The following is a 22,048-nucleotide window of genomic DNA, read 5'->3' as shown; positions in this document are numbered from 1 at the left end:
AGCGCGGCGCCAGGCCCTCAATAAATATTCATGGGAAGAATGAACACGGGGCAGTGTCGGCGGTCTGGGGACTGCGGGCAGGTACTGGCAGGCGGGCCGGCTCCAACGAGCCCGGGCTTCAGATGGCCCAGGCAGGGCCCTGTTAGGAGGAAACCGCATGTGCGCGCCGCACAGAGTTCAGAATAGAACCACAAGAAAAAAGCAGAGGAATTTTGATAAAAATAGACACTTAATAAAAATAAGGACACGTCCCTGTTTCCCGGCAGCCTTTTTGCCCCATTCCCGTCTCAGGGACCTCGGGGCTGGAGCCGGCAGCAGCCCACAGACGGGGGAGCGGCTCTTCAGCCCCTTACGCAGCTGTCCCCTCGTGGCCCGAGCTGCTGGCTGGGCCCCGGCGCCCCCGGGAGCAGGGCCCTGGTGCACACGGCGCCCCGCGCGCCTCCGCGGGGAAAGGGCTCCGCTCCCGCCCGGCCTGGCTGGCGGGGGTCTCGGTGCACTCGCCCGGGAAGCGGCCACTCACTGTCCTTTCTTCGCCCGGCGGCCTCCCACCTTGATGCCCTCCTTCTAAGGTCATCTTCATGCAAAAGCCACGTCTACTAACCGTTAGACCTCCAAGGCCAGGCGTGTCTGTCATCTGCCACCCGGGTGCCTGGCGCCCAGCGAGTGCCTATTACATGCTTGCTGCCTTCCCGCCTGAACCCCTCCTTCTGATCTTTCGGAAGACACTGCACCTCCCATGTGAAGCTTGTTGAACCCACTCTTGTCTCACTAGCTCTGCACCTCATCGGAAGGTCTCTTTAGCGCAGGGCCTGTGGCTCTGTCCTCGCGCAGGCCCCGGGCCACCGCGGAGTCGAGCTCTGCAAACGTCTGTGCCCGAGTCTAGGTCCCTCCGAGGAGTCAGGGCAGGGACTCAGGCCAAAGCCGGCTGTTGCTCCGTGCGAAAGGTGGTTAGAAGGAAGCATAAGGACGCCTGTCTCCGCCCCCGGGGGCCTGTGGAATATTCTGGATTTGAAGAACACCAGTTACACGTGAAGGGAGACACAAGAGAACAAAGTGGGAGGAGAGAGAAGCAGGAATCAGTCTTCGGAGGCGTCATCCAAATAATTTCTGGGGTCCTCTGGGCAGAGCCCCAGACCACTGTCCGTCTCCTTCCTTCCTGGACAACCTCAGCAGCGGAATCCCCTTCCCCCATCAGCCAGTTTGCTTCTCTGGGACCTCCCTCCACCCAGGTTCTGCTCAGGCCCCAACTTTTGAGGGCGTCCAGGGATTGTGGGCTCAAGCATTCAGCGTCCACTGCCGACCTCTGCCTGTCCAGGCGACCCCAGGTGACGTCCACAGGAGGTGGGTGTTGCGAGACAGTAAACATTGGGGACCTTGAGCATCTGCCTGGAGGATGGGAGGGCGGCCATCTGGGCCTCGACGGGAGGAGGCCCGGGCTCCTCTCTCCTGCGCGGCCGTTATCAGAACCAGAGGGAACCTGCAGAGAGAGGAGCTGGAGAGACAGCCCTCCCCACCCTTGGTTTCCAGGCGACACGCAGGCTGTCTCGGTCGCTGTCATACAAACCCTCTTCCCGTAAGACGGCAGGTCCCACGGGGAGACGGGGTGAAGCGGAATATTTTATCAGCCGTGTACACATGTAACCAGGGCTGGGCTGAAAGCGGAACCTCGTCTCCCTGAATAGGGGACGGGGGCGGGGTGGGGAGGGATGGCGGGGGTCAACAGCGGGAACGCGGCCGAGACCGCGGTTTCCGCCCTCTGCGTTGTCACCAAGGAAGACGTCCCCACAGAGGGCTGTTGTGGGAACAAAGCTGAAAAGGCACCTTGGTTTTGTATTTAGAAAAAAGAATCCGATACACACATCAAAGGTGAGGGGGAAAGTCAAAGCCACGCAGGCACAGGGGCCGGGTTCCTCGCTCCCGGCCACCTCCACTCCTGGTTTGGAGCCAGGACTCGCTCCCCGCGGCTTCTGATGGGTGCAAGTTCCAAGTTTACTCTGCAGCACGAGGTCAGTGTGGGGCTTGGACGGAGAAAGTGGGCTCTCCCCTCGGGGTCTGGAGGCAGGAGGTTGTCCGGGCACTCGGGGTGGAAGGTACAGCCTCTCACTCTGCTCCACGAAAGGCAGCCACCGCTCCCCTCCCAGGTGAGCACCGTTATCCAACGACCTGAAGAACAGGTGAAAATGATGGTCAGGTGGCGAAACGCTCGCTTTGCCCGTTAGTGGGGCAGTAACCAACCTCACAGCAGCGCCCAGCCCGGGTGCCCGAGGAAAGCCCGGGCGTGCTGTGCACAGGCCGGCTTATGGGTCCTGCCCAGCCTGTTGTGCTAGTGGGGGGAGTCGAGGGGGAGCAGCCAGGCCCACGTGCTGTCGGGGAGGCAGGAGTGATTTTTCTGGTGATTGTCTGTACCCACAGTTCTGGACAGAACACGGAATAGCTCAGAGGCAAAGACCCAACACCCTCCAGTGGCCCCACCCAGATACTCAGGGCGGGACTCCTGCCACTGCTCATTCAGAAGTTTGAGATGATTCAAGTTGAGCAAAGAGGGACGGAGGGAGAAAGGGGAAAAGGGAGGGAGAGATGGGAAACGCGAGAACCCATCTGGGCAATGCATCACATTGAAATTGCCCCGCATTAAAAATTCACCAGCCAGTGAATTTTCAAGGGATTTGTAGTAATTAGATGACAAAATGCTGGCAAGTCTCAGGCTTGCCAAAGATGTTACTCAGGGGTCAAAGACTCGACACTTTCGGCTGGGTAATTTGTAAGTGTCAATCACTCGCAGCCATCAGAGAGAAGGGAGCGATCTAACGGCTGAATTCTAACTAAGTCCAGGCGCAGACCTCGCTCTGCCGTCTGCCAGCAAACCCCAAGACCCCGGCCCTCTGCTCGGGCACAGACAGTGCCGGGCCCGCCTGGGGCTCCGAGCCTCGCAGGCCAACCCGTTTCCCAATTCTTGACGTTATTCTTTCAGGAAGGCAGTGGCTGGGCAAGAGCTGACGACCCTCCTTGGTGGAGGGGTTTCCTGCGGCCCATTACCACTGAAGGGCGGAATGGGGCGTTTGTGTAGGCAACTGATTTCACAGCCTCCATACCCAGCCCCGGGCCTCAGTCTTCTCATCTGTGAAGTGGGGATAAGATTCACCTTGCACGGTTGCTCTGACTGTGGGAAGCCGAACCTGCTACGATTCCCCTGCTCAGTATCTATATGCCTTTGCCTCAGAAGCTCACCTGCCCTCATGGGATATTCTAGTTGGGGGAGAGAGGAGGAAGGGACAATAAATAGAGAGCATGTTAGGTGACTTTGTACACCGAAGGGAGGCCTCCTGGATGGGCCATATCTGAGCAGAGGCCTGGAGAGAACAGGGGCAGTGGGTACTCGACAGAACAGACCTGCGAGGCACTGTTCTGAGAACTACCATGAAGCTGGAGACTGGGGGACAAAGGCGGGCGGGGGCATGGTGGGTCTTGGCCCCCTGAAGCCTTCCATGACTTGAGGCCCCGCGAAGCTGGACTCCGCACAGCCCCATCTGGACAGGCCCTGGTCCGAGCTGCCCCCAGAGCCCTCACAGAGAGAGAAAGCACCTGGAGAGGCCCATCTGCGGTGCCGCCCCGCCCGTGGGCCTGGCTGACCCTGCAAGAGGGTCTCATTCCAGCTGCTCGTGCTGATTGAGAGCGAGCTGCAGAGGGACCAGTGAGCCCGGAGGAAAAGTGATGCTGCCAGGACTGTGCTGCCTGGTGCCGGGTGGAAGGCGGTTTCTAAGATGAGGGGCACAGAGGTGCCTTTCTTCCCCTCACTGCTCCCACCATGGGGGTATTTTCTGTAAAGGGCATTGGCTTTGAAGTCAGACAGACCCTGGGCTCTGAAGCCTGACTCTGCTGTTTCTGAGTTGGGCAAGACACTGCATGGCTCTGAGCCTCAGTTGCTGCACCTAGAAAATGGGCACAGGAGACCCAAACACATGGCAATGGACAGGTCTTATTAATAAGCTCTTCGTACAGTTTGCTGCAAAGCGGAATCTATGTGCTGGAGATACTCATATAGTTGGCAAATACTGCAGCGGGGCCAGGGCTGGCATCTGTAAATCACTCCCCGCTGGAGCTCTTCCTGGTTATTTCACGAGTGGTGGTGGTGGGGGCAGCGCCCGGTGGTGGGTGTATTTATTCCCTCCCCTGCTCCCTTCCGGGGCCTGGGTGTCCCCAGCCAGCCTCCGCTGCCGCAGGTTTAACAGGGCTGTGAAACCACTCAAGGGGAAAATGAAACTACCCCGTGTCTCCTGGGAGGCAGTGGGCTGGGCCTCCCGAGCTGCGAAGGCCAACCCTCCCCATGGGCAGGCGGAGGACTGGGAGCCTCGGATGGGAGGCAGGCGCCCGCAGCACCCACTTGAGATGCAAATAAAAATTAGTGGCAGCTGCAAGTTGGCTGTCTATCCCCCGAAGCCCCTCCTGAGGGCTGCCAGTCTCTGCAGTTCAGGCTGGAATGTGGGGCTGACCGGCATCTGCTTAAGAATCGATGGGAACGTGGAGAGTAACACAGAGAACACATGATCACCACGGTGGCTGCCGTTTACTGGGCACTTACTACGTGCCAGGCGCTGGGCTGAAGGGCCTGGCCAGCTTCCCCTTAGTGTGTACTCGCGGGGACGGTGACCTTAATAGCAGCGCGGAGGTGAGAAGCGCAGGCTGCAGGCTGCCTGGCTCTCACTCTGGTTTGACCCTGGAGCTGTGTGACTGGGAAAAGCACCTAACCTCTCTGGGTTTCTGCTTTCTCAGAATGGCAAGAATGGCACCCATCTCATGAGATGGGGAAGGGTTAAGGAGTTAACCCGTGGTGAGGGCAGTGGTGACGGTGGTCACTATCAGGATGGTGGATAAACCAAGACTGAAATGCGGGAGGCCAAGGGAAGTGACCCTCGCCCAGTGCCCACCCCCAGGCCTGCTCAGGGATCCTCTTACGTGGGCGTTCCTGTCGCCGCCATTTTAAGGGAGAGGAGACCGAGGCACAGACAGGCCAGGCAGCTTGGTCCCAAGGTCACAGAGCTTGTGAGCAGCAGAGCTGACGGCAGCCCAGCAGCCTGGCTCGTTCCCGCCCAGCTGTCCCTAATTCAGATACCTGACTCCAGGGAGGGTAGGAGCTTGGCACCTAAGGGAAGTGCTCAGAATGGGGGGCCTGGGCCCCACCCCTGACCCTCAGGACCAGGACTTCCTGCTTGGTGTTAGGGTCTGCCCCAGGTAACCCATCTTTCCTGGGTTCTCTGCCTGAACCCCACAACTGTGGTCAGGAGAGCCCGAGAGAGGCTCTCAGCTGGGCGGAGAAACCTGCAGCCCAGAGCCTGCTCCCAGCCCCCACGCTGTCCGGAGGCCCCGCAGGACCACCCTGCTGCCTGCAGCTCGCCTGTGGGGCTTCCAATTCTAGTCACGTCGTGCCCGCACCTGCCCGCTGCCGCACGCCACTGCCACTCTCAGTCCCTGGACCCAGTTTGGGGTGAAAGCCTTGCTTATTAGTCAATCTGGATCCCACTTACTGTGAATTACCAGGCCTGATTGATATTCATGAGTGGATACATCTGAAACCTCACTCTGCCGCCACGTGACTCCCAGCCTCGGGGAGGAGGCTGCCGTGCGGACATGGGGCCCTGCGCAGCCCAACCTGCAGTGGCGGCCCCCAGGCGGGGACACAAAGCTCGCAGGGAGCGGCCCCTGGCTGACAGCATCCATCCCGGGGAAGACGGGGCTTGAACAGACTCAGTCTTGGGAACGGACATGAATGGTTCCGGCTGTTGAAGAATCCTGAGCACCTTTTAAATGGGGCGGGGGAGGGCCGAGCACAGAACCTTCCAGCAGGAGGGAATTAACCTGAAGGTCCACTCACACCTGGGGACTGGATGAGCAGCACCTGGGGTCACCTGCTTGGCTAGAATTTTCCTGGTCTTGGCAATGAAGTCTCTCAATGCCTCTTTCTTTAGAGATGATCTGGGCTCCAGCGAACACCTAGTAGGTGCCTCCCACGTGTGTGGGCCACGCACGGCATCCACAGCCCGATTCCTCACCCTGTCCCCCCACAGTCAGGCCTGCTGTGGGCCCCTCCCTTGCTGAATTTGGGCTCTGCCATGTGACTTGCTTTGGCCAATAGGTCAGGTAGCAAACACGTCTTCCTGAGAAAGCAACAAGACCACGCGCTTCTTTGGGGTTTTCACAGACAACTACTGCTTGTGTCCAAGACAGCGGGCCTTAAACTTTTCCTGGGCTAAGAATCCATGGAAGCACGAGGCGCCCCTTTTCTCCAGAAACAAAACAAGAATCCATGGAAACATCACGTGTGGACCTTTGGATGATGCTCACATGGGGTTAGGTTCTACTTCAGTGACGTGAAAGAAGTCAATGTCCTCATTTAAACCACTGATATTTGGGTGTCACAGCAGTGGGAACAGGCTCTAACCAAAACAGTGTCTCCACAAGACCAACACGGCAGCTGGCTGCTGGCTTTGGAGCGGCTGCGACTCTTTGGCTGAGCCCCAGGTGGAGGAGCTGGCCTGCACTCTGGGGCCCAAGGACAGGGTGCTGCAGACCCAGTAGGTCATTTCCTTGAAAGCTGCAATTAAGGGGAAGTGGGGTTTATTGAGGGAGCTGGAGGGGACGTAGCCTTGGCTTCTGGTGATGCTCTAATTGGATTGCTGGGCCCTTTAATTCTGTGCTGAGCCACAAGGTCCTGAGCTCAGAGCTGGTGCTAGAGCACTGTGGCCTCATGGGAGGCAGGTGGAGAGCCTCCGTGGGAGTGGGGGACACTCCTTAACACTGGGGGGATGGGGTAACAACAGCAAACACTGGACCCAGTACTGCTGGTACTCAGTTCACAGGTGAGGACACTGAGGCTCTCAGAGGTCAAGAAACTGGCTCAAAGTCACGCAGCTGGAAAGTGGCAGGTCCAGGATGCAAGCCCGGCAGCCTGGGTAAAGAGCACAGAACGGAGAGTTCTGCCAAACCGTGGCCTTGTTGAAGCCGCTCGCCCTCTCTGGCCTGACTTCTGAGCTGTAAAATCCGAGGGGCTTGCTTCAGATCCCGCGGCAAACTTGATGTGAAGGGCCAGCCGGTCAATATTTCAGGCTCTGCAGGCCATACGGGTCTCTGCTGCTGCTGAAGGCAGGCAGCCTGAACAGGATGTGAGCCAATGGATGTGGCCGTGCTAATAAAACTTTATTTACGCACACAGGCTGTAGCTCGATCTGGCTTCCGGACTGAAGTCTGCCAACCCCTGGTTTAGACCATTCATGGCCCTTCTTTACCACTTCTCATATTTCCGTTCTTAATAATTTTCTTTATGCCAATTCACTTGGCGATGTGAACTTGGCGAAATCACATCTTTGATGAGTTAGCTGTGTATTTGTATTTGTAACATACACATGAAAATAAATTCATAAATTAAAAATTTTTAAAAGGTTTGTCTGTGGGTTGTATAAAATCCTTGTGTAGCCAGAAGCTGCCGTCCACACTGTGTGAGGCCTGTGTAGACCAGTGGTTTTCAAAGCTCTCGGGTGCTGGGGGGGAGGGTGAATATGTGATGGCCGGGCCTTCCCCCGACTTTGAACAGAGCAGCTCTGCTTTATCTGTGGTCTGTGCTGGGTTCTGCATGAGACTTTTGTTGGAAAAGGGGGTCCTGTGGCCAAAAGAGTTTGGAACCAGCTAGAAGTGGCTTCAAAGTGAACTGGAAACTTGTGAGCTTCAAGCTGGGATTTCCTGGCTCCACTTACACATGACCAAGTGCCCCACAATGCTTCTTAGATTTCTTAGACACCGATGATTCCCCTCTGCGCCTGTGGTGCAACCCCTCAGGGAGCCTCCCATCGGCCCCTCTGCACACCCGTATAGAAACAGCCTCAGCAACACTAGCGGAGATAACGCCTGCAGGCTGCCCATCTCCAAAGCACCCGGGGCCGGGCCTGGTGCACAGCAGGCTCAGTGAACATGTCGGACGCACGCACCAAGATATTTCATGTTCTCCTGGGGCTCCATGGCTCTGGGAGTCCCCAGGTCTCAGGGCCACCCCACCACCCTCTCTCCTCCCTGGAGCCCTAGGATGCCAGGGTGACACCATATTGAACCGTAACCCTCACCCAGGGATGGACGGCATTTGACGATATTAAATAACCGCCTCACAGGGCCAGGCTCTCCTGCATTGAGAGCTGCCCTGGAGACAGGAGAACTGGAGGATGGGAACTTGGGCGTCCCGCTATCCTGGAGCTGGTGCCAGCCCTTTGTGTGGAGTCGTCTAGGGAATGCCACCTGCCTCTCAGAACCTCCACGTCTATATTCCCATGGCTGCTGGGAGGATGAGGTCGGGGAGCTCACTCCGTCAACACTGCCAAGCACCTCCTTCCCGCCAGGCAGGAGGACACTGCATGAACCTCTCCTCTCCTGGGGTCTACAATCCGGGAGGACAGACGTGAAGCCACAATACAAACACGCATGGCTGGGACAGGTGCCAAGGTGCCCAGGAGGAGCTCAGGTGCTCTGAGGGCATCTGACAGGGCCTGGGCTTATCTGTACAGGGCTTGCAAGTCATCTATGGGGAGGTGTCTATTTCAAAGGCTGGGGCAATAGGGAAGGACAATTATAAAGCAAGTATTCCCTTCATCTTTCAGTGCTAATACTGCCGGAAAAAGAAAGGCTACATATTATTAGTGAAACTCAGCCAAAGAGAAGCAGGTGGAGAGAACCCTGGAGGCGTTTCCATGGCATGGGAGCATGTGTCCCAGTTCTGCGAGGCGCACCAAAGGGTTAAAGTCATTTTCATTAAAATTTAAATTTCAGCAGGCACTCCCTGTCCTTTGAACGTTTGACTGGCAACCATTTCATATTTCAATCTCGGCAGAACAAATTGAATTAGATGTTGAAACCAAGCTCGGCTCTGTTCACCAAAGCCCGCGTGCTCAGCTCGCACTAATCCTCCCCGAAACGCCGAGGAGCCCAGGCGGGCGCTGCGAGGGCTGGGCTGGCCTGGCCAGAGATGCAAACGGCCGGCGGCACAAGGAAAGGAGGGAAAACGCGCGGGCGGAGGCCGCTGGAAAGGTCTTTGGCCTATGTGTGGACCCAGGTTCAGAAGATAGACCCACACATGGCTCAGCGTTTCTAACCTTGTATCCCGGGCGTCCCACAGAGTATCTTGCACACAGGGGCACCTACTAAGTGTCTGATGAAAGGATAGATAAACGGATGGATCGATGGATGAGTGGGCTCAGCCAGCCTCTGTCTCCAGCCTGCGCCCTTTCCATCCTGTCTTCTATGGGAAACTGGAAAGACGCTTTGCTTCACAGGGCAGCCGGGGCCATGGAACACGGCTTGGGTCCCAGGCCACCCTGAAAACTGAATGAAAACTAAACCTCCCAAAATGCATAGACCAGGATTTACACAGAGATAGAAGGTTCTTAGACTCTCACTTTGAGCTCCACCCACAGGCCCCGAATTAAGAAGGAAACAAGAGTGCTGATGAGCGTTGGTTGACTGATTCAGTCCCAGCACCATTTCTGAGAATAGTATAATATCAGCCCCATTTTATAGAAAAAGATGCTGAGGGTCAAAAGGGACCTCGGTGGTCTGAGGTCACATAGCTGGGGATGGCTAGGCCGAGATGCAGACCCAGGTCACACGAGCTGTAGCTCTTTCTTCTGCACTGTCCTGCCCCCTGGCATGTGCTGGGAACAGGCCATACCCATGGGGGAGGCTGCATCTCCGGACTGGAGTAGGTGTGTGCACACGGGCACCCCAAGCCTGGGATAAGCCCTGGGACAAGCCCTGGGACACTGCTTGCCAGGGCTGGGGACTTGGATGTGTTTCCCAGGGCCTCCAGCCCGTGAGCAGGAAGCGCCTGCTATAGGGACACAGCTGGGCTCAACCAAGGAGACTGGTGTCGGGCTTGGAGCTCCGAGCTGAGGGTTTCCCACTGAGGAGCTCAGAGGCTTCCCCAGCCCCGAGGTCAGCAGGACTGGAGGACACCCTGGGGACTAAACCAGGGCCGGCAGACCCAGGTGATGATGGGGCAGGACAGAGGCCAGGCCCCAGGCTGTGAGCAGCCCCTTGGACAGACAGACCAGGCGTAGGCAGGACCCCAGCTCAGCAGCCCTGGAGGGGAGAGCAAGAATGGAAGCTTCTGGAGCCACCTCACATGCTCAGCGCTGTGCCTGGTGCTTTTCGTGGATTATTTCAGCACATCCTTTCTCACTGAAGCCCTGGAAAGTGGGAACCAGTTAGTGAAAAGGAGGCTGGGCCCAGGGAGGTGAGGCAGGTGGGCGGGGGTTCCCAGGTCTGAGGAGCTGCTCTCAGCCCCTGGGGCAGTGGGGTGCCAGGGTCCTTGCTCCCATGTGCTGGATCCCTCTGTACCCTGACCTTCCTGCCAGCAGGATAGGACCCTGTGGCATCGCAGGGCCATGGGGAGGAGGAATGAGTTGGAGAACTCATGTGAGAGCCAGGCTGGGAGGGAGGCCCGGTCTGTTTTTGCTGCTTCCAGATCCCTTGCCCCCACAAAGGACTTCCTAAGGTGGCCGGGCCTGCCCCCTGTGTAGGCACAGAGCAGGCCTCTGCAGTTCAGGATCCCAGCCCGTCCCCGCTGACCTTGGACCAGCGGAGGGTTCGCTGCCTGCTGCTCCCACCCCACTGAGCGCACTATACCCCAGCCCACGTGGTAGGGCGCGCAGGAGCCGGAGCGGCTGTCCCTGGTCCTCAGGGCCCCGGAGTCACATACCCTCTCGGTGCCAGCTCACAGCTGAAGGGTTTGCTCCTCGCTGTCGTTTTCACTGTCTTCCAGCTGCTCCAGGATCTCGTCCAACACCACAGACCGCTTTTTCTTCGGGGGCTCTGTGGGAGCCCAGATGGCAAGAGAGGAGAAAAGAACAGCCGAGAGGGTTGGAGGCAGGGAGAGAGAGATGGCAGAGAGGGAGGGAGGGAGCGGGAGAGGGGTGAGCAAAAGGGAGGCGGGGGACGAGAGAAGAGAAACACAAGGGAGGATGGGATGCGGGGAGAGAGGCAGAAGAAATGAGATGAGAAATGGGGAGAAGGAGCATTGAAGGGGGAGGTAGGAGAGTACAGGCAGCCAGGGAGACGCGGGAGAAACCGCGAGAGAGGAGAGAGAGACTGCAGGTTAGTCGCCAGCTTCACCGTGGGAAGCTGCCTCTTTCAGGCCCAGAAACTCTCCGGCTCTGGGGGCCACCCACTCCCCAACTCCACCCACAGGGGAAAGGATCCCATTTTGAAGGGGAGGGAGGAAGATCCCCTTCCAGCAGCTCAGAGGTTAACGCATCTCTGCCTGGTGTGGGGGCCTTGAAACCCTTCAGAGAGGCTGTGTTGAGCCAGGGCAATGGTTGAGGAAACAGTGGTAACTGTTGTTTTCCTGGAGGTCATAGGCTCTTAACTGTACAGTATATAAGTATGTGGCTAGCATACAGTAGATGCTCAATAAATAAATGTTGGGTGAATAGATGCTCAAGGATTCCAGAGGCGGCATGGAGGGAAAAACAATCAGAGGTAGCTTTAGAGATGGGTGATTTGACTGGGGCTTTGAAGAACGCAGAGGAGTTCTGTGAGGCAAGGGGAAAGACGATGTAGATGCACAGTGTGAACATATGACAGGGCATGATAGGCTCAGCAAAATACATGTCCTCTGGCCCCAAACGCTACTGACTGACAACCTACTATGTGCTATGACTCAACTCTTTTCAACAATCCCGCAGGCAAGTATTATTACTGCCTCTTACAGGTGAGGGAACTGAGCCACAGACAGGAAGCCAGAATTTGAATCCAAGCCACACCAAAGCCCAGTCTTTCCACTTTTTATGAAAGTCTCCGTTTCTGGCCAGAGAATGCCAGGGAGTTGAAGGGTGGCAGAAGAAGGCACGGGGGTCCCCTTGGCCCTCCAGAAAGGAAACAAACAGAGTGGGGGGAGCTGGGCTTGAACTGGCCACGTCCCCTTCTCAGAGAGGACTCCCCTGACCATTCCTGTCTGAAACAGGACCCCCTACCCTCAATCCCCCTCTGTACTTTCCCTCGCAGCAGGCCTTTCTGTGTATGGGACGCTGTGCTGTCCCATCCACTCTATGTCCCCTGCCATAGCACACTGCCTGGCGCCTTGTGAGGGCTCGTTAATATTTGCCGAATGAAGGGATGAGTGAATCAAGTGGGATGGGGGGACATGGCGAGCTGCTCCTTCGGCGAGGGTGAGGAAGGTGTGGGAGGCTGCCCCCCACCAGTCTGCCTGGGGAGCCTCAAGGCCTGGCAGCTGCATCTATCATTGTTAATCATGAAAAGGGAGAGGGGACAGAATGGACTGGGGGCAGGGTCAGCAGCCCACGGCTCAGACACCCGCTTTCTCTCCTGCTCCCTCCGTGATGCTCTTGGTTTCTTTCCTATAATCGCCAGGAGCTGGAGGTGCACAATGGCCTCTGGAAATTGAATTTGTGGGCAGGTAATAGGAGCCAGGAAATAGAAGGGCAGCAAAATAGGGCCTGCGGGCCTGTCACTGACACCCCCTCCCAGCTGCTAACAACGGGAGTGGCAGTGGGGGCGGCTGGGTCCGTCTTATCGGCGGCTGTGTCCCAGGGCCCTGCACACAGTAGGTGCTCTGTAATCATTTGTTGGACGAATGAAAAATAAATGGCTACAAGGTGAGTCATTTTCTAAAATTAAAACTGCTGATGTTGGGATAACCATAAACAAATGAGTGGCCGAGCTGAGAGGCACCTGAGTTGTCACCTGGCTAGGGAAACTAAGGCCCAGAGGGAGAGGTTGCAGCTCGAAAGGAAACATACACAGGCCAGGCTCTTTACAAGCACCCTCTTCAGAGGTGGGTGTCATCACCCCATTTCCCAGGTGGGAAGACGTAGGGTCCACCAATGACGCTGAGACCACAGTCTGTTACTATTACCGCTGTGAGAGGTGCTAACGTAACAGGTCTCTCTCTACCGTTAGGCCAATGAGTGCCAACAGGTGGGGACTGTCACAGGCAGGCTAGTACATCAAGGCCAAGGAGGCATGACTCCGTCCCCCTGCAAGTTGGAAAACGGAGGCACCGGGGTAGCCACTGACCACTGGGGGCGAGGGGCATGGAAGGCAGACAGGCAGTTGGCTACTCCCATGGTTTTTGGAGTCAGACAATCTGAGGTCCCCACTCCGCCACTTCATGGCTCAGAGACCTTGGGCAAGTCACTTTCACTCCCTGGGTACACTGGGAATGAAAATGGGACCCATCTCCCTGGGTGGCTGCGAGGATTAGTGTGTGTGTCTGGGTTCACGCTGGGCATGCTGGTACTGCTCTTGCGAGCCTGGCACCTTTGGCCCAGGCCGGGCCCCCAGGTACCCCTGCAGAGGACACACCGGGCCCTGAGTTCCCACCAAGTGCCGCCCAACAGCCCCGTGGGCCCTGCCGTAGGGGAGTACCTGCCTGCAGGAACAGCTGCAGGATCCCACCTCCCCGACATCAGCGCCTCGGTGGGTTTTCACCAAACAAACACAATGCAGAACCAGAGAAAGGTGTAAAATAAATAAACACAACAAGCTGTGCGCTCTCAGCATTACAGCTGCACCCGAAGATAAACAACAGGCGAACGTTGCCCAACATCCACACCCGAGAAATTAACTTGACAAAAAGCTCAGCCAGCCCCCGACAACCCCCCAGCCCTGCCCCCCTCCCCCCCACCCTCCAACCACCATTCTGCATTTCTGGAGTTCCCATCTAATGATTTTATTTTTCAATTAATTCCTTGACAGAATGCCAGCCCGTGTCTCTCTGCCGTCCCTGGCTGGCGTTGTCGCCTGTGTGGAAGGTGCAGGCAGGCAGGCAGGGAGAAAGGCGTGAGGGGGTGGGCAGGGAGCTGTTGGGAGGAGAAGAGAAAGCGCTTCGTGGGGTTTTGTTCTGGAGGCAGAACGTTGAGGAAAGGCAAGTGGACAGGGGACAGAGCGTGGCCGTGGCCAGTCGGGGAGAAGGCATCTGAACAGCACCCTGAGAGGAGGCAGCATGAACAGTCAGGGAGGCTGTGTCTGAGATGAGGGCGTGGGTGCCAGCTGGAGCCAGGCTGTACCTGCTGCTCTGGGCTGGATGACCTGAGTCACAGTTACAGCACAGCCCCCAGCGCCAAGGGTGCTTAAGAGTATTCCCATCCTGGTGGCCACCCACCCAAAGCATCAGCAAGCAGCTCTGGGACACGTTAACGGTTCCCACCTTGAGGACCAAGGGCTTTCTCAGGCCACAGGGCCACGCACAGGCCTGAGGACTAAAGGGAGCTGCTGAGCTCCACGCCTCAGTGTTCCTCTTATTAAGTGGGCCCAGTGCCTGCTCTCCTATCTCAAGGGTGCCTTAACAGTTCCTGCCTGCAGTCATTCATACCAAGTGTTCATTGAACATCTACTATGTGCTAGGCCTGGTGCTAGTGATACAGCACCAAGAAAACCCCAAAGGATCTACTGACCCACCAACCATGCAGGCCAAGGCTGACCTTAGTGTAACCCGGGGTGACCTCGCTCTGTGCTTGGGCATCACGGATGTCGTGGGCATCATGGGTGTGCACTGGTTTTGGCAGCTAGACTGGGGTTGGGGAAGGTGCCCTGCCTGGATCAGCATGGGTTTAGCCCATGGCAGGGTATGGAACCAGGCTGAGCCCAGGGCTTTCAGGCATGGTCCTGTGTGTTTGCACTGGTTACAGATGATGGAGGAGCCGAGCAGGCACAGAGCAAGGGGAGTGTCTAGGTGATGGTGAGTCATTGCATAGGAAAAGAAACCAGGAAAGGTTAGCAGGCACCCCCCTCTCCCTGCCGCAGGCCTGGAGGGATCCTTCAATTCCAACAGGCTCGGCCAACATTAACTCCCTGTCCCCTTCTCCTGGCACAGGCCCTGGGTTGGGGGTACAGACCGAAAGGGAAGAAATGGTAATGGTGCCTCACAGGTCTGAGGTGGGATGATGTTTAGACCAGGATTTGTAAATGCAAAGGCCTGAAGGAGCCAGGCAGAAATGTGATGCAGTCTGGGGTCTAGGTAGATGACTACAGGGAGGGCTGTGGACTGTGGCAAAAGGAAAAACCCAAGCACCTCAGTCCAGCTCCCTCACTAAGATCAAGGCCAGCGTGGTGAGACCCGATTTTTCAAGAGAAGCTAGAATCTCAAATTCAGGCCAAATCTGATAGCAAAAGAGTGGCAACTAATTAAAACACACACACATTTTTTTCATGTCTTGTAGGCAACATGAAGATCTGTGGCTGATCCCAGTGGATGGCTCCCCCACGTAGCCTCTCACTTTCTCTCTCTCCTCTGTCTACAGAGCCCCCCTGGCTTCACTTGTGATCATGAAGCAGCAATAACACCCCTTCGTCTGCATGTTTTCCTCTGGTTTCTCTGGCTTGGGCCAGCCTAGAGTCCAGAAACAAACCTGGCCGCCCCCTGCTGCCAGCCACAACCCCAGAGGGAGGTCCCCCCTCCTCCTGCCTGTTTCCAGCACTTGGTCCCCAGGCCCCCGTACCCTCGTCCAATGCGGGCCCGGCCCCTTCCCCTCCCAAGTCGCTCTGAAATTCCCCTCCTGTCAGTTTAATTCCGTGATGGATGAGGGAGAGCAGGAGAAATGGCCCACACAGCTGGCTTCCCCGTTAGCCCTAGCGGGGAATCCCGGCCTCGCCGCGACGGCGGAGTGAAATGTTTGTGGAACGCAGAGAACACAAGTCAATAACAATTTAGCTGGATTGGGAGCAAGTCCCTTCCCACACGGACAGCCGCTCCCGGGGGAAGGGGCGCGGGCTGTGCAGGGTATTGCCAGAGCGCTTGGAAATATTTCCAAAACACCACTCAAAGAGGCTCGGGCGTGGGGGCGGGAGGCGGGAGGCCCGAGGACACCTGCGCAGCCTGCTGAGCCTCCCAGCGCCTCTGCAGGGAGGAGCGGTCGGCGGGGAGCGTGGCTCCCTCCTCATGGCCAGACACTTGAACTCTTGCTAGCAGCTGCCACCTAGGAGCTGCCTTGACCAAAACAATTCCTGCCTCTTCATTTTCCTTCTCTCCAACCTGCCTCCCAGCTGCGACGGCTGGGGGCGTGTGAGAAGGAGCCAATTTCTACCTCCTGGCCAATTTCTACCTCTCCTGGGGCCACCTACCAGCACAGAGGGGAGCAGGGAGAAGGACACCCACTCCAAGGCCAGGGATGCAACACCTCCTAAAGAGCCTAAGCGGGGAGTGAGAAGCACCCGAATGGAGGAATAAAGATGAGGCGAGGAGAGCTTATGGGACCCGCTGGTATCCAGGGAGCTGGGAAGATCCATGGCAAAGGGATATTTTGAATAATAAATTCTGTGACTTCACATACTTGCCTGAACTTTCCTGACTGTGATTTTTAAAACCCGATGATTATGTTTTCATGGCCAAGATCAAGGAAGCATATTTGCAAGGTCTGGCATGGGGATAACGGGCTCTCCTGGTCCCTGATCTTTGGAAAATGTGCCGTCTTGTGAGTGATTAAGTTATGGAAGGGGGGGGGGTTGGTGAACTGTTGCAGGCTTTAAATATCATCTGTGTGCTGACGACTTCCAAATTTATATCCCAGCCAGACTTCGCCCTGAGCTCCCAACTCATAGATCCATCTGCCTGACACCTCACGGGGAGTCCTAATAGGCACCTCAAACCTAGTGTCCAGGTCCTGCCCCCACCTCTTCCCAGCTTCCTGTGCCTCATCATCACGTGGTGCTACCATCTTCTGGGTGGCTCAGAGCAAAGAACTCTGCCTCTGCCTCAGTTTCCCTCCAGACTTGCAGAAGCAAGTCTGGCTGGCTCTACCCTACCTTCATCACAATGCTCAATCCACCTGCCTCTGTCTACCCCCTGGTCTCTGTCCCTGCCCGGGCCACCACCCTCCTGTTCTGGGATGACTACAATAGGACCCTTCCCTCCATTCTTGTCCCCTACAATGCATGTCCCATACAGCAGTGAGGATGAGAGCCAGCAGTGTCAATCAAGCCTGGCCCTCCCCTCTTTTAATCTTCGAGGGACTTGCCGCAGTACTGTGAATAAAAGCCAGGCTCCCTGCCACACCCACAAGGCCCCAAAAGGAAGCTCTGCTTGTTTCCAACTGCTCCCCACCCTGGGCTTGCTCTCTAGCCACAATGGCCTGCTAGGAACATGCTTCTGCCCCATGCCCTTTGCACCTGTGGTAACCTCCGCCCAGATCTCTGGCTGGCTGGCTCCTTTGTGAGGTTCAGGGCCAGGGCAGGAAATGCAGAGAGGGTCTTGTCCCCTGGAGGGTAAAGCCTCATGGGGACAGGGGATACCAGACAATCGCACATGTGAGCACAAAGCAGGAGGAAGAAGAGTGAGGGGTGTGATGGGGGAAGTGAGAGGACAAGGGGTGTCAGGGACAAGTCAAATCTGACCCTCTGGCTGCGCCCTGAATGCATAGGGTTTGGGGGACGGGCTGAGGGGACAGAGCTCCAACAGTCAGCCTCCTATCCTGCCCAGCTGGGAGGGCAGCTGTGCTAGAGGCCAGTGACCAAGGGGACAGGCACCCCATCTGTGCCTGGCCTGCCTCGGGTGGGGTGGGCAGGCGGGCGGGGGAGGCGCTGCTGCCAGCCACTTGCCATGCGGGTCATGTCTGCGCGCCCAGCTCTGGAGGTGAGAGGTGTCGGCGCTAACCGCAGCCCATCAGTCCTCCCAGCTGGAACAAGGCAACGCGGGGAAGCAGAGCCGTGCTCCTGGCCAAATAAAAGCCTGTTTGTTGGCGCCTCCCTGGCTGCGCGCTCGGAAACAGAGGGCTGTGCGGGCGGACTGCCTCCATGCCATTATATTCTCGGCGCGCTCGCAGGGACCGCGGCCTGCCAGGCCCTGAAAGCTTCTCGATGCCGTGACCCCGCTGGCTCGTAAGGACCGGGGAAGAAAAGGACACGGCGGGGACTGGCTTTCCGCTTTCTCCCTCCCTGCCCCCCCCCAGGCTCTGAGCTCCACTCCACCTGCCAGGGGTGGGAGGGGAGGTGAGAGGGCAGATTCGGGGATGCTGGGCGGGGAGGGAGGCGGGGGCCGATTCTGTGCAAGACAGCCGTGTTCCTACCCTGGGCCTTTTCCGAAAGCACCTGCCTGGTGTCCAGGTCTCTGCCGAGTCAGGACAACTCTTCAAACGCCTTCCAAAGACCTGCTCTTTGCTGTTCAATTTCATGGGTGTTTCATAAGCATCAGCGTGGAAGGGAAAATATAACCATGCCCTTATCCAGGGACAATGGGTAAAATGAAGGCTTCCACCTGGAGGTGGGGGGAGTATGGAGGGTTTAAAACTAAACCAACTTCTTTCGGGTGGCAATAGGGACCCCAGAGAGACAGAGAGCACCAGACTGGGCACCTGGCATGTTTTTTCCCCCTACAGTTGTGCTGAATGGCAAGACATGGGGAACCCTCCTCTTCGTCACTACAGTGCACTAACTGCCTACTACATCCTCACACAGGGCTATGCCACTGTGTACTAACAGCGCCTACTACGCACAGAGAGCTATGCACTGCAGATGGGAGATCCAGTGAGATCTAGAGTCGGATGCAAACACACTTGAGCACTGCCTGCCTGCCTGCCTGCGAGGCACATTCATGTTCTCTCTCTCTCTCTCTCTCTCACACACACACACACACACACACACTCTCTCTCTCTCTCTACACAAACACGTTACTGTCCAGGCTTCTGAAAACTGGGGCCCTCCTTTACGTCTCAGCCCTCTGCCAGAGCATCCTTCCTTGGCCTGGGCTGACCAGAGTGCAAGAACAGCAGGACTGTTCTTGGGCCCAGAGAAGGAGGCAGGACTAGTGTCTGTGGCACCTTGCTGTGCATCAGGGGCTTCACAGGCCCGTCTTCCTCATGGCCCACGATCCTCCTAACGAGGAAGGCACCCCGGTCCCACTATACAGATGACAGAGCTGAGGCCGAGTGACATGCCCATCAAAGAACAGGTATGGGGACACACACTGGGGTAAAACCTAAGGGACAGCGACATACCCCGATACAAAAACTTGGTCCAGCAGGACAGCTAGGAGCCCAGGTCCGACTTCTGACTCGGCCGCCAGTAGCTGGGTGCCCTCAGCAAAGTTACCTGCCCTCTCTGTGCCTCAGTTTCCTCATCTTTGAAACAGGATAATGACAGTATTTATCTCCTAGGATTCTGCAGGATTAACACCTGTGAAAGGCTGTAGCTAGTACCTGGCTCCGGGTAAGGCTTAAAAGATGAAGATTGATACGGTAACAGTAATAATAATAATAACAACAACAACGTGTCACCTAGTCTGAGCTGCACACTCAGCTGTCTGTCCAGGACCTGAGGGAGGAGAGAGAGGCTGGTCACCAGGGCTGAGCCCCAGGTTACCATTTAGTGGCTGGTCAGCTGGGGAGGCTGAGCCCTGGGTGCAGGGGTGAACTTTGGGTAACTACGCTGACTGCATGGGCCACAGTGAGGGCTTTAGCTGGGGCCACCTCCCATGGTCCCAGAGGGCAGCTTGGAGGCCACGGTGTCACCAGCAAGCTTCCTGCTGGGCCCCGCTGAATGGTTAAGACGCCAGCCTTTCATTCCAAGGCCCACATTCCACAGGGAGCCCTTTGTGGTGGCCGCAGGGCTCAGGCTGGGCAAATGGGACTCGCAGCCTCCACCTGAGACCTGAGTGCCTTCCTGGCAGCACTCAGGGCTGGGGGCAGGAACTGGGCATGGCTCCCACCTGCCCCGCATCTGCCAGGGCCCTGGAGGCTCTGAACAATGCAGATTTCGAAACAAATGAGCCGGGCACTTTCGCCATGGGGAAGGGGCAGAGTGGGGTGGGGGGGAGAAGGGTCCAGCCAGGAGGGCAGGAGGCCAGCAGCCCTATTTTGAACATTCGAGGCTGCTGTGGGCACCTCCTGTTGCCTGAAGAAATTAAACAGACAAAGGTGTGGGTGAGAGAGAGGGGCTGACCTTCCCAAGCACCTGTAACCCCCCCCCCCCCCCCCGAGCATCCTGCTTACTTGGGAAGGCGGAATGAAAGTCACCGAGTATGGGGTGCTATAGCCACACTGCTGCCACCACTGACTGCCTGTGTGACCCTGGGCAAGTTACGGCAGCTCTGTGTGCCTCAGTCCCTTCATCTGTCAAATGGGAAGATTAACAGTGTCCACCTCCTGTGTGTGTTGTGTGGGTAAGAAAAAGGCAGTTCATGTCCTTTTGTTATCCCCCTGGTCATCTTCTCAACAATTCCAAAGCCTGGTGCCATTGTCACCCTCACTTGTAAAGTGGGAAACGGAGGCCTAGAGGGCACAAGGATTGGTCCCCGGACACTCAGCCAGGATGTAACATAAGCCAGGCATTGTTGATTTCAATGTCAATGCCCTTTCTCCCACAGCTAACCTTTTGGGGACCAGGATCTTACAGAAAATCTGATGACAACGAGAGACCCTCTTGCCAGAAAACTAAACATGCATGCACACACTCACGCACAGCTTTTCTGGGTTTCAGCCAGTGGCTGATCCAGGGCTGTGGAGATGGCCAATCCCACAGAAACCTTCCAAGGGGTGAGGCAAGGATGCTATCTCTGGAACTCAATGTATTGAAGGGGCTTCTTTTCTGCGCCGGGCAGAAGTGCTGAGCCTGCATCCCCTTCGCACTGGCCCCCAGGGGTGGGCAGGGGGGCCTGGGAGAGTCCCTTACACAAACATTTGCCGAGGGTGCATTTGGGGCTGTCAATGGCTGTCGATAAGGACAGGCTCTGTTTCTGTGTGGCAGGATTTGGGGACTTGCTGAGTTGTGAGCAGCGGCTGTATACTCAGCCTGGGTTTCTCTGGTTTCTCGTTTGAGTCTGGCTCATCCATTCCTCAGCTTCAGACTGATGGCCCTGCCTGCACCTGACATTGTGCCAGGGAACAGCATATGCAAAGACCCAGAGTCCTGCCCACAGCTGGGGAATAGTGAGCACTGTCGGAGGTGTAGTGGGAGGGCTGGAGAGGCTCTGGGTGAGCAGAAGGGGTTTTCTGAAGGTTTGGCAGGCTGAGCTACAGTCCCAGGGCTTCCATCCTGTCTTGTGGGGGATATGTCTTGCATGACTGAGACACCACTCAGGTCTACTTGCTGTCTTGACAAGGCCAGTGAGGCCCACCTGGAAAACTCACAGCTCTGTAAGAGAGACCTCCCCACAACCTGCCCCTAAGCTGCTGCCTGATCTGGGAAGTATCACTGGCTGGGACAGGAAACAATCCTGTCCCCAGGTGATACAGTTGGCCCCAGCAGTGATGGGGACAGATGAAGGAGCAGTGCAGGTGCTGGGGTAACTCGGGCCATCCGGGAGAGCGAGAAATGTGTACCTGCTGGCTGTTCTGGGGCTCACTGGGAACAAAGGCAGGGTGCCACCTGAGACGTCAGAGCACCATGGGGGACGTGGCAGGAGGGCCACCAAGCCCCTTCACAAGTCTGGCCCCACAGCCCTCTCCACCTGCGCCCTCCCCCAATGTGCCAGGCTCACAACACCTCTGCTCAGGCAGCCTTTTCATGGGTACAAATGTCCACTCTGTGGGGAGGCCTTTCTGGACCACTCATGGCTCAAACAACATGCCCGGTCTCTTCTGCCTGGACCGAAAGTCCCACAGGGTCACTCCTGGCCCCCTGGCCCGTCAGTGCAGGCAGCTATCCTGGCCACCCCGCCACCCTTACCGTGGAAGTGCTCGACCGTCTTCCGCCGCAGCGCCTGCAGCGTCACCTCGGAGTCCGCCCACTCCAGGACCAGCCTCCGGCCGTACAGGTGGGTGCTGTGACACAGGGCGTTGAAGGCTCGCTGGGGGAGCAGGGACGGGAAAGAAAATACAGCGCATTAGCTAAGACCTAACCTTGGACACTCCACTCTGTCTTCCTGCTGGCACCGCAGACCCAAAGGCCAGCTTTGGCCCTCTGACACCTGCTCTTGGGAGGGTGTGCGAGCCGCCAGCACATCTACTTCATTAGTGGGTTACGTTCCAAGGAGAGAGCTGCAAGTGCCAGTGCAGTCAATATGTCCTCTGCCTGGGCCTGTCACTGGGGTCTGGGCCAGGTGGCGGTGGCTTCTTTCCAACGGCAC

The 22,048-nt window shown here is 57.1% G+C and overlaps 1 protein-coding gene across 1 annotated transcript in view; it reads right to left on the bottom strand.

Moving 5' to 3' along the window:
* Window positions 1-1,795: 1,795 nt before the first annotated feature.
* The window catches only part of RBM19 (RNA binding motif protein 19), a 74,447-nt gene continuing 54,194 nt past the window's right edge, over window positions 1,796-22,048 (bottom strand). The window contains exons 23-25 of the mRNA XM_016203102.2: window positions 21,649-21,769; window positions 10,733-10,845; window positions 1,796-2,163 (exon numbers count right to left, since the gene is read on the bottom strand). Coding sequence (XP_016058588.2) covers window positions 10,748-10,845; window positions 21,649-21,769 — 219 coding nt within the window. The 3' untranslated portion in view covers window positions 1,796-2,163; window positions 10,733-10,747. The remainder of the gene's footprint in view (window positions 2,164-10,732; window positions 10,846-21,648; window positions 21,770-22,048) is intronic.

Source organism: Miniopterus natalensis, chromosome 20 (genome assembly GCF_054644295.1).
Source record: "Miniopterus natalensis isolate mMinNat1 chromosome 20, mMinNat1.hap1, whole genome shotgun sequence".
In the NCBI taxonomy this organism is placed as follows: Eukaryota; Metazoa; Chordata; class Mammalia; order Chiroptera; family Miniopteridae; genus Miniopterus; species Miniopterus natalensis.
Note: the sequence above shows the minus strand (reverse complement) of the source record. Positions and strands in the feature narration are given on the sequence as shown.